The 11,448-nt window shown below is 46.6% G+C and overlaps 3 protein-coding genes across 3 annotated transcripts; 2 read left to right on the top strand and 1 right to left on the bottom strand.

The window, feature by feature from the left end:
• Positions 1 to 1,946: 1,946 nt before the first annotated feature.
• Positions 1,947 to 2,231, top strand: N7489_004591 (uncharacterized protein; the record flags this gene model as incomplete). Its single annotated transcript, XM_056710343.1, has 1 exon — positions 1,947 to 2,231. One exon carries the CDS (start codon positions 1,947 to 1,949, stop codon positions 2,229 to 2,231), a length of 285 nt encoding a protein of 94 aa, XP_056568764.1.
• Positions 2,232 to 2,314: 83 nt separating this feature from the next.
• On the top strand, positions 2,315 to 5,057 carry N7489_004592 (DUF3435 domain-containing protein; the record flags this gene model as incomplete). Its single annotated transcript, XM_056710344.1, is given in 7 exon segments — positions 2,315 to 2,628; positions 2,683 to 2,781; positions 2,792 to 2,936; positions 2,995 to 3,317; positions 3,450 to 3,841; positions 3,899 to 4,756; positions 4,801 to 5,057. 7 exon segments carry the CDS (start codon positions 2,315 to 2,317, stop codon positions 5,055 to 5,057), a joined length of 2,388 nt encoding a protein of 795 aa, XP_056568765.1.
• A 612-nt stretch (positions 5,058 to 5,669) lies between these two features.
• On the bottom strand, positions 5,670 to 6,740 carry N7489_004593 (uncharacterized protein; the record flags this gene model as incomplete). Its single annotated transcript, XM_056710345.1, has 1 exon — positions 5,670 to 6,740. The coding sequence occupies one exon, from the start codon at positions 6,738 to 6,740 to the stop codon at positions 5,670 to 5,672; it is 1,071 nt and encodes a 356-aa protein (XP_056568766.1).
• Between the last annotated feature and the right edge of the window lie 4,708 nt (positions 6,741 to 11,448).

Consider the following 11,448-nt stretch of genomic DNA (forward strand, 5'->3'; position numbering starts at 1 on the left):
AGTGATTATAATCCGTTAAGGTTATAATAGATATACGCTAATCGATATATAGGTTCTCGGTCTAGAGGAAATCTCGGCCGAGGATTATATCGTAATCGGTTAGGAGAATCTAGGCCTTAATCCGTCCTATCTAACTACCGATTTTAACTAGGAGGATAGTATAACTACCTATTTCTAGCCGCTTACCGTTTACAATAGTGACTAGTAACGGGGTCTTAGGTTTTCGTACCTAGATCTATCTATCTAACTTCCTAAAGACCCGTAGAGAGACGAATATATCACTTACTCCGCTATTAAGGAGTATACGAATAGATATTAGATCGGCGTCTCCTATATAGATCTTTTCCCGATAAAACGTTAGAGAGTTATTAAAGACGTTTAGGGAAGCGGATAGATAGGGGGATTCTTTCCTCCGCTTTTATCGAGGGTATAGAGAAGGCTCCGTTTAGGCTAGTATATAAGAGTTTATAATATAATAAGGGTTAAGAATATTATCCGCGTTAAATAGCGGTAGCTCGGGAGCCTATATAAGGCGGCCGATAAGGGCTTCTATATTATATAGCCGCACTAGTTTTTCGACTAGCGGTAGGGACGCCTAGAGGTAGCCTTTTACTATTATTTTATCTCCTCTATCTTTAGTTTCCGGTAAGCGCGGGCTAGATATCCCCGTTTTCTATAATTATAACACTTACGAGTTTCTTTAAACGCTAGGGGACCTCTTATAGGGCGAGATTTAATAGAGTTAATAGCGGTATTAATATCTATAGCGTCTAAGTATCTTACTAATAACCCTTTATATCTCCGAGCGATAGCTCACCTCTATTCGTATTAGGCGAAACGGAAGATAACGTCTTTAATTATCTTAGTCTAGTCCCGTTCTTCGGCCTATTTAGTATAGTATATAGCTTTCGTACTAGTGATAAATCGCTAGATTAGTATAGGGTCTAGGATATCCTAATTAAGGTCGGACACGACCTATTAGAGGTTCGCGGTATACTCTTATACGGATTAGTTTCCCTATTTAAGAGTTTCGTAACGCTTATAGAGTTTTTCTATAGATAGGTATTCTACGAACTCCTATTTAAGCTATTCCTTAAATAAAGTCTATATTAGGAAATTATCGGTACTAAGTAGGTTATATTATCGCTCGCGTTATTCTAGGCGTTACTAAGCGACCTTTATAAGTTTTCTTAAGGTATATAGTATCTTTATCTTATTAGGGGAATCGTAACCGGTAAGCTTTACTAGCTCTAAGAAGTACCGATTATAGTCGCGGGTCTACTTATAGGCGGCGTTATTAAGGATAGCGCCGTTATAATTAGCGATTACCTATAAGTCGTTAAGGAATCTTTTATAAGTGTCTTTATCTATAGTTTAGAAGGCTATAGCTATAGATAAGAGAGGTTTCTTAGTAGGGTTTAGTAGCGGCGGTTCTCCCCTAGGAGGGAGATCTAACCTATAGGATAGGTTTACTACTATATTAAAGGCGGCTATAAGCCGCTCGGTTTCGGATCGCTCTACTTAAAGGGCCTAAGCTCTATATATAGCCCGTTCGACTAAGGGGTTAACCTATTAGGGGTTAATAGTAGAATATATATATAAGAAGATATTCCGTTCTTCTACTTCTAAAAGGTTAAAGGCTATATAGACCTCTACTAGGAGGTTAGCTATAAATTCGGCCTCGGTATTTCCTTAGGCGGGTTACGCGGATATAATTATTTCCTAGCGGGGACGATAGGGGGTTTCTTTTCTTAGAGGAAGTAGGAAAATAGTAATTCTATCTTCCTCTTATTAGGTTAGGGGGCCGTTTTTCTTTAAACGGCGCCTAGATACGGATCTTACTACACATAAGTATGAGACGGTGAATGGGAGGCCAGAAATGGCCGCCTCGGAGGCCGTTTTAAGCCCTCCACTCACCGTCTCTGGGCTTGGCATCACGTGCCTCAATGCACACGGCCGACTCTCTCTACTGCCACCCATGCTTTGTGTTGGCTGTGCCTGGTACCTGGCCCGAACAAGGCCCCTTCTGCTATAGCAACCGTCGCCGCCGCCCCACCCTCAGCCATCTCCTGAAGCAGAGGAACCGAAAGATGGCTCCCCTCCTTGGTTCCCTCCTTCCTTCAGATTTTATAAATATCAACGGCCATGACCCCGACACAATATTCTTTCTTGCTACCAAGCAACCCTTCCACTCTCAGGTCGGTCTCTTCAACGGCACGGCCACGGTGTGAAAAAGAGAACCGGTTTCTACCAATTCCCTGTTCTCTGACTTGCCTTCTTGTACCTTCTTCGATCGCACCCATCGCCTCCTGCCATGGCATCTCGTGGTTCTATTCCGTCCGGCGATGAGAGCGATATTAGCCCATGCCATTCTGAGAATTTTTCGGACCACGCTTCCGACACTGATTCCTCCACCGCACCCAGTGTCTTCGACTCAAGCAGCGAATCCGAGTCTGAGTCTGAAGTTGAGTCCGAAGATGACCTAGCATCGGAAGATGAAGAGGAGCAACTTCCACCCGAATATTACCTCCACGAGGCCGAGTCTCTTGATGTTTCCCAGCTTCGACATAAACGCTACAGCCCGAAAACCCAAGAGAGATTGGATGAGGCGCAGCATTTCTGGGACGAGTGAGACTTCACTTCAAGATCCCCCTACCTTGCTTGGTTCGCTGATTGTTCTAGGTTCTGCAAAGGCACCAAGCGCGATCCTGTGGAATGTTTGTCTTGGCTTTCTGATAACGAGGAGACGGTCCGCTTCCTCAAGGCTCTCTTCTCATGGCGGTGTGACCAGCGACGGGGAAAGGATGGACGTCGTCGCACCGCGGGGAGTGAAAACCAAAAGCACGCTCGATGCATTTTGGAAGTGGTGGCATCTGATCTACAAGGCCGAGGTTGGACATGAGCTCAGCAAAGATGTCCATGTTAAGATCCGTGACGTGAGATTCTGATTGAGTATCGATATCAATATCAGTTGACGCGGCTGACTTTCTATAGGTGCTTGCGATAGTTGCGACAGAAAAAGGTCTTTCTCTGAAAGGTCGACCGAAAGCGACGATGTATGTCGAAGATGTGGCCGAGTTTGCGCGAGTGATCCTATCCACAACAGAAATGACCTTTCCTTGTGGCTGGTACCGGATACAACTCCTTCTTTTCTGCCAGCTAGCCGCTATCACCGGTAGCCGTCCGGGGGCACTATTGAAACTTCGCTTCCAGGACCTCAAGCTGACCTTAGTTCGAGATCCAAATGGTGGACGGCCCCGACTTTTCATTTATTTGAGGCCGGAATTCACAAAAACATTTCTTGGCGAGAAAGAGTCGTAAGACGTTCCCTTTCTTTTTCTTCCTTTCCTTCTCCTTTCACTTAATGGCTGTTTTCTCTGCGCAACTCTGTATGCCGAAGTTCTTCTGCCAACGGACCCAGTCAAAGCTTGCTTACCATTTTGAAATAGGAATACGTTCCCAATTCCGGAAATCATCTTTGATCCCACCCTGGTTCTCAGTCCTCATGTCTTTCTGCTAGGTATACTCTTTAGGATTGGCGCATTCAAAAGTCTGTCCAAAGACGGCCCTGTGATGGACTGCCCTGAGAAACTGTATCGTCTTCGAGTCCTCCATGGACTTGGTGAGCAGGAATTAAAATTGAAAGACGAAATTCTCGGTCAAAACGTGTTTTGCCAAGCACTACGCGAGCCTGGTGGGATTCGAATCGCACTAGAAGAAAGACTTACTAGGGGATGGCTGAGTTACCGAATGAAACGAGGTGGTGAAATTACGGGCTTCGCAGAAGTCGCGAAGCCATATTGCCTCCGATACGGTGCAGCAAAAGCGTTCAACGACAGTCGTGAGTGAAACAACGTGCATGATGGGATCCCCAGACTAATGCTTTCCTCTTAATCAGCGGATGTGTCCAATGAACTACAGAACGTTATGCTGCAGCATGCTAGTATCGATACGTTTGTTCGACACTACAGCGTGGGTATTCATGTAGATGCCCAGGCAATTGTACGGGGCCTGCCCGCTCAGAAGCAGCTCATGCGGTTTGCCTGCTCGATGAGTCGGTCCATTGATCCCCGCAGACCCTATCGACTAGAGGATTCAAGCTGTATCAATGACATTCCACGTGTCCGCACTCTAGAAGAGAGGAAGGAGGTGCGGAAACAAGACCGAGATGCTAAAAAGCGCACATATGAAAATGCCCAGGCTGCATTACAGCGGGAGTTTGGTGAGAATCTTTTGCGGAGGAACTTCCCTCAACCCCGAACGATCCGCAAGCGACGGAAAGCTCAAGAGAAGAGAGTGAAAAAGCTATGGCAAAAATTTGATAATGCAGACGAGCAGTATGATCGCTCAGTTAAGCAACTGCGGAATGAGAAAGGGCGGCAACGGAACCGCTTGATTCGTGAGAACCTGGAGCGTTACAAGAACGAGCAGCCAGTGATCGACAGCGAACGGCAACTTTCCGGAAAGGTTGTTGACGAAGAGGTATTGGTTGCGCTGGAGCGAACAGGCTACATGACACCGCAGCATATGACACTTATTGACACTGTCCTGACGATGCCGGGTACGACGATTGAGAAAGAATATGAGCGTCGAATTGCTGCGATCAATGCAGTGATTGCGGTATGCGATGCAGAAGAGGGTGCACCCTCGCGGCATCGTGTCACCCAAAAACGCTCCGCCGATGATGTCGATATGCCACCAGCCGCCCCCCGCCTAAAAGGCAGAATCCAACCCCTTCAGATAAGAGCGACGATACGTTTTCGAAGGCTATCGCTTCGGTTTGCGTTAAATCTCCAACAGAGAGACCAACGATCTGCTTCATTTGCCTTGGTAGCCCTAGCCTGCCACAAAGAGATCGCTTGTGGATGTACAAGAACTCTGGATCTCTGAGCCGACACTTCGTCAACAAGCATATCAAGCCGTTTCCAAATGACATGCGCTGTGAGTGCTCTATTTGCGGAGAGAAGTTGGAGTCAAAGTCCGGCCTACTGAACCATGCGGAAAGGGTGCATGGGACTGTCTCCCGCTCTTCTAAAACAGCCCTTGGTCTGACATGAATAGGAAGAAGTTCCCGTTTCCTCTTCGTGAAGATGTTATCGGAGTATTTCGTAGCTCAGGGTCATGGGTGCGATACTTGTTATCTTAGTTGGGATATATAGCCTCGTTTAAATTTTTGGTAGAGCTGGTCTTTGCCGTGTAACAAGAATGTTTGATTTTCGCTTCCATAAACCTGGCCAGTTTCGGGTAAGAGACGTCATGTTGGTGGAAGGAACGGGGTATCGTCATATATACCTCCTTTGTCATGTCGTGCTCTTAAACATACAGGCAGCTGCCAGCTACGAGTCCGAATCATGAAACTATAGTATAGTACCACAGCTAAGGACTAGATTGAAACGACAAGTAAAACGGGCACCGGGCTTCAAGTGTGTTCGGACCGGTGATATAGCCCCCGCACTTTACAGACAATTTAATGATATCCGCCAGGATACTGGACACTACTAAGATGCAGGATGCAGCATCGAGGAAGACCAATTGATGATAAGACAATTGATATGAGGATCTGTTAAAATGGTCCATGATCTACAGTCAGTGATCATTAGTATTTGTACCCCAGTACAATAGGCCCACTTTTTTCTGCCGGTATAACCCCTGAATTCCTAACTATATACCTAGTAGCTAGTATGCCAGCCTTCATATTTAATAACCTCTTCCACACGGTGAGGCATAGTCTCAGCTAGATTAACAAAGTGGCCAATTGTCAACTCCTCCCATGCTTCCTGTGCAGCATCTACCAACTCTGCCAACGTATTCTCATTATTAGGCAGGTCACGGAGCCAGGGCCGCAGCTTTAATATATCGGCCTTCAACAACGCCCAGAGGTTCTCAATTGGGTTCAAATCAGGTGAATAGGGAGGCCAGTCCATCAGATATAGATTCATCTCACGTAGAAGGCCCTGGATGATATACGCGGTGTGCGTAGGCGCGTTATCATGCTGAAAAATGGCATCCTCGTTTGCAAGTAAAGTAGGTAGGATTCTCTGGTATAAATCATAGATAACCTCTTTTGTAATACCCTTCCGTGTCGCGTTAGGGTCTCCATGTAGAGGTATAAGGCCAGTCTTCCGTGGAGCGCCCGAAAAACAAGCCCAAAACATCTGCTTCGTCTGTTTTCCTTCCGAAAGAGTCATTTGAACACCCTGATTTCGCTCCTCGAGCTGCCGCTTAGGAGGGACAAATGTCCACTCCTTCCGAGCACCTTGACCGCGTTCGATCGTCGTCTCATCCGACCAGAAAACCCTCTTCCAATCTTCCGGTGTAAAGTGGCGATAGGTAAGAGCCCAATTTAGGCGTTTCGTAGCATGAATAGGTGTAAGATAAGGCCGGTCCATCTTCCGCCATTTACGAAGACCCATCTCGTGCGTTAACCTCCAGATTGAGAAGGCCTTAACCTTATAATCAACCTTAGCAAGTAGATCTTCACGGGTAATGCTAGGGTTGTTCTGGATTGCATCGTACACACGGTCTCGGTCTTCTTCTGTAAGCTTCCGAGGCGCACCAGAGCGAGCAATAGATACACCGTGACAGCGTTTCGCGTCCTGGCGTAAGGTATAATGGATAGTCGAGAGAGGGATATCAGGGAAAGCATATTTTTGAATACGTTTAGCACCCCATTTTGCTGATCGTTTCAGCTCGCATATCCGCTCGCGGATATGGGGAGCAATCTCAGGACCGCGTGGCATACTAGCAAGTAGTAGAGGATTAAGAAGCAGAGAGAATAGGGGTAACAATCTGAATGATTGACTACGCACACTAGTTAGTTAGCGTATGGAAGTGGAAATAGGCAGACGGTATAGAGAGAGCGGTCAGGCGCGGAAGTACTGGGGTACAAATACTAATGATACGCCACTGTATGTAATCGCCCCAAGGCCATCAACAAACACCCGTATTGAAAGCTATGTTGGCGACGTGGCACGATTACGGTGTATTACAGTATATTCTTCCGGTATGGTGGAAAGTTACCATACAAAACAAACAGCGATGAGTGGCGGGTAATGGATAACCAAGTGTGACAATACAGTGCGGGGAACTTACAGAATTTCCCCCAGCGGAGTTGAGACCAATCTGGCCACACCTGAGCCTACCCCGAGCCCACCCTGAGCCTACCCTGAGCCTACCCTGAGCCTACCCCGAGCCCACCCTGAGCCTACCCTGAGCCTACCCTGAGCTTACCCTGAGCTTACCCTGAGCTCACCCTGAGCTTACCCTGAGCTTACCCCGAGCCCACCCCGAGCCCACCCTGAGCCTACGCTGAGCTTACCCTGAGCTTACCCTGAGCTTACCCTGAGCTTACCCTGAGCCTACCCTGAGCTTACCCTGAGCCTATCTTGAGCCTACCTTGAGCCTACCTTGAGCCCATCCCGATCTAAAAGTGAGGTATCTTCGAAATACTAATTTGAGCTCTGTTTGTTTCTTTCTTCAGAAGACCAGTAATAAGAATGCCTTATGTTTTACTATCTATTAGGCTTGTGTAAGGACTATTACTTTTGCATATTATCTATATCAGGACTCCATTTTCTTTCGATTTTATCACTGTATATTGAATAGAATACGGACTTACAATGTAAATTTGATTGCGATAGAACCCAGTGAGCTATAAGGAATTGGCAAAGTACGCCCTACCCAATGATCACTTCAACTTGGTACAAGCTCCAATCCCCGAGAAAATCAAACTCCGTTCCGGTATCTCATCCCATCATCTTGGTTGGCGAGGCACGTGTTGGAGTCTTCGTTGCGGGCTTAAATTGTGTTTGCGGGCTGTCACTAGCTAAACACTCCGATGGGGCTTCGGACGAAGGCGTCGCATCCAATCCTGCCTAACTGCCTCTGTGGCCGGGGCCTTTTGCATCTGTAGAATCCAGTTATGACAATTGATCCCGCCGCGGTGGTCTGGTGGCTTTACTAGCAATGACACCTGTGCTCCGTGGTATTTATTTCGTATCCGCGTTCGAGGAGTCTGGGTTCGTCCCGAAGGGGCTGGAGGTAGTGATTTTGCGTAAGCGTGTGCATCATAGCGAGTGCTCTTTTTCTGTGGCGGTTCAGAACCATCACCCAGTAGTGGTATCAGCTCAGAGTGGCTTTTGGCACTTGGCCGCCGGACCGGAGAGCGCTTGGGGCCATTTCAGTGCGAGTAATGGCTGTGACAATTGATGGAGGCTGGAAAAGTTCCAACTATTTATATTCGTGATCAGTACTGTAGAGATATAGATCAGAAGAACAACGCCTTTAAAGTTGTCATTGACATTGGTTTTCGACCTCTCATTGAGGCACTGGTTCGTGTGTCCATTCTCGGCAAGCCAAAAGATACAGTGAATGAGGACGACAGCAAAAAAAAAAAAAAAAAAAAAAAATATTGCGTCTACTGAAAAGAACGCTTCACGAGGAATTTTAGAGCATAAAACCAGGGATGCGGCAATATATCAAACGACTTCGATTGCTGATAACATTGACTAATTTTGAGGAGCCTTCAAAGGAAAACAATTCAACAAATTCTCAGCTTATGCACATGATAGCAGGCCTCTTTCAATCCTCCACAACCAACACTCATGGATGGTCAACCTGGGACGGTGAAGTGCGTTTGGTGTATCAAGAAACCAAATGTTAATTTGCTCAAATGAAGTTCGAGGAGGCCATTTTGACATCTTGAGAAGTTAATTTGCTGGAATTTCTGACTGGTTTATCTCCCTGTGATTTTCTCGGTTGTAGTGCGGGTCTCAAAAACTTCCTCTTGCATAAGTTGGGGTGCATATGAGACAGAGCAGGTAAATACAATACAGTTCAATGCAGCCTTCCATATCTCCCAGTTATGTATTCGATTGGCTACCACTTCCTGGGAAGTACATCTCAGTCATCGCATACCAATTTGTACATTTTATACTCGTGTTCGCCACTGACGCATTTCATAAGAGGAACCTCAATCGGTTCAGAATGACACTGCAGATTCCTGTAAATGTACACTAAAGATTGTCAGTGGTAACATACAGTCTGAAAATTGCCGGGACGTACGAGTGCATCCTGATTCGACAGACTCAACGCTCACGGAGCGGATTGTATCGTAATTACCCAATGGCACACATAAACCAATGTAATCGCCGTAGATACCTTCCTCGCCAAGGTTACTAGCACGACAGCCGGGCTGACCCCAAGCACGGAGTTGCGTATACCGATGGACTGGGTTTCCAGTGGCAGCTACCATTCCCAGGAGGGAGGCTGTCAAGGAAAGAGCAGTAATGTAATGCATGGAATTTGTGGTGGGTGTTGCAAATAACAACCTCAAAGTGCTGTGTTCTGTGCAAACATGAAGGCCAGTGGAAGCTGAGGGGAGGTCTTTATAAATAAGTTATGGTCCCGAGGGAAATTTGGAAGGAGGCGAGAAACAATAGGGTTGGCATAGATAGCTCGTACGCCAACCAACTCTTTTAGTTTACTAGCGGTGAAATGAACCAACTGGTGCTGGCTCTTTCCAACTCAACTTTAGAGTGTTAGAGACGATCACTAACCGGCCGCTGGGGGTAATAAAAGCTGGGGACATAGCCCATGAATGCCGTTGCTCACCAGTTGTTTCAGCTTCCCAGTATTCACCATTGGTTGAAGTCTGCAAGCGACATACATACGTACTTCTGAAACCTTCACATTAGTTTGGCTGTTTCCCTGCCCTACTTCTTGCGTTCTGGCTGCTTAAAATTCATCTATCATGGACGTCTAGCAATTCAGTACCGTTGCGATCTCAAGTATTGGGCTTTGAGAGCTAAGTTTATTTTTAGTAGGAAAACTGTGAGCCTCTCCAAAAGAATGCATGTGGCTTCATTATCGAATAGAGATTGCCCGCATGGAATTCTTTACACTCGGCTCTTCAAAGGTTGTGCATGTCACCAGAAGTCCCTACAGTATTCAATGTTAGCCTTGATCTTTCACTAGCAATGTAACGTTAATTATGTAGCATTAAGTTCACTAGAACGCAACATTAGAAGGATTTGTGCAAAAACAATGGATTATGTCGTGGAAGAAACAAAGTACCCTAATAAGTGGCAAGATAACTGTAGGAGACGCGTGAAATGTTGCTTATTGGTGAAGCCTACGACCATGACGAGGATTCGCGAATATCTGAGTTACGTACCAGATCTTGTCCCTTAGCACTTTTTAGAGCCGGGGTCGTAAATACAATTCAAGCTAGTGGAGAGCAGAGCTGCTCTTGCGAGGACCACCAAATCATCGCTTGGGCGGCGCTTCCCCGCCAGCAGGGGTTGCTACTGGACATTAGCGAAACACGATACCTTGCTAGTAGGACTCACATTTCTCAGCGACCTGATTGATTCTGCCGTCTCGGTAGCGGACAAAAACTCCACAGCGGCAGAATCTATTGGCCATCGCTCCAGATCATTCACACCAACAACGCCTTGATCTTTGCCATTTTTCTGCATGAGCCGCATCATGATCGACGGAAGAGCCGCAATATATGCTATTGCAGATTGCTTTGGCGTGCAATCTATATAAAGGTCCAAACTTGCTGCGAAATGTTAGTCAGATAATGCAAGGATGCGGCGGTTAACAAACCTATCTTGATGAGCCCGTCAATGCCAAATAATATATCACCACAGGCCAGTGATTGGTGCGCAAGGCCAAATGAAGATAAGTAGCAGGCACCATCCAGGGTCTAAAATGTCAGAACAGCTCATCGAAGGGCATGAGGGACCAACCTGGCAGATAATGGATCCCAATTCTGTCTCGCTAGGATAAACAGATGGAAAAGCGACAACATGCGCCAGCGTCAGCGGCAAGTCGTCAACTAAGAAGAACGCGAGATCTTCGTGCATGTAGCATTCATGTAAGGAGAGAACGTTCCTGTTTTCTAGGCGTCCGAATCTGTAAATCAATCTTCGAGCATTCTCTTTCCCGTACGTCCGGATGGCTACCATGCGAGACGGGCGAGTGCGGCGTGTGGCAATTGTAACTTTGCCAGCATTCTCATACGTAATGACTTTTCGATAGGTATCCCATGGTGACTCCTGCCTTACAATCAGGACGGATGCAATATTTTCCAGACCACACAAATGGGGTAGGCAAAGGCTTTTGGGAGGCCCCGTAACAACCTTCAATCTACCGCGGCGGTGAGGTTCTGTTAGTTTCGTAGTGGCCGCCGTATGACTCTCGCGGGTAGTGGGGGCCGACATCGAAATGAGGAGCTGAGATTGAGCTTTGATAGTGCCAAGGTCACATATCATGTTGTCTTTGGGTAGGTTGGATGACATGATGGCAGGGCGGTGTTTCCTCGGATTCAGAACGTGCAAGAACTAAGAGAGAAAGTGAAAACCCGTTTGTTTTGTACGCGCGGTGTTAAGGATTCGACTCTCGGCTGTGATAGGAGATGCCAGCTTCGACTGACTGTCGTAA

The sequence above is a fragment of the Penicillium chrysogenum genome (genome assembly GCF_028827035.1).
Source record: "Penicillium chrysogenum strain IBT 35668 chromosome Unknown utg000002l_segment0_segment0, whole genome shotgun sequence".
NCBI lineage: Eukaryota > Fungi > Ascomycota > Eurotiomycetes > Eurotiales > Aspergillaceae > Penicillium > Penicillium chrysogenum.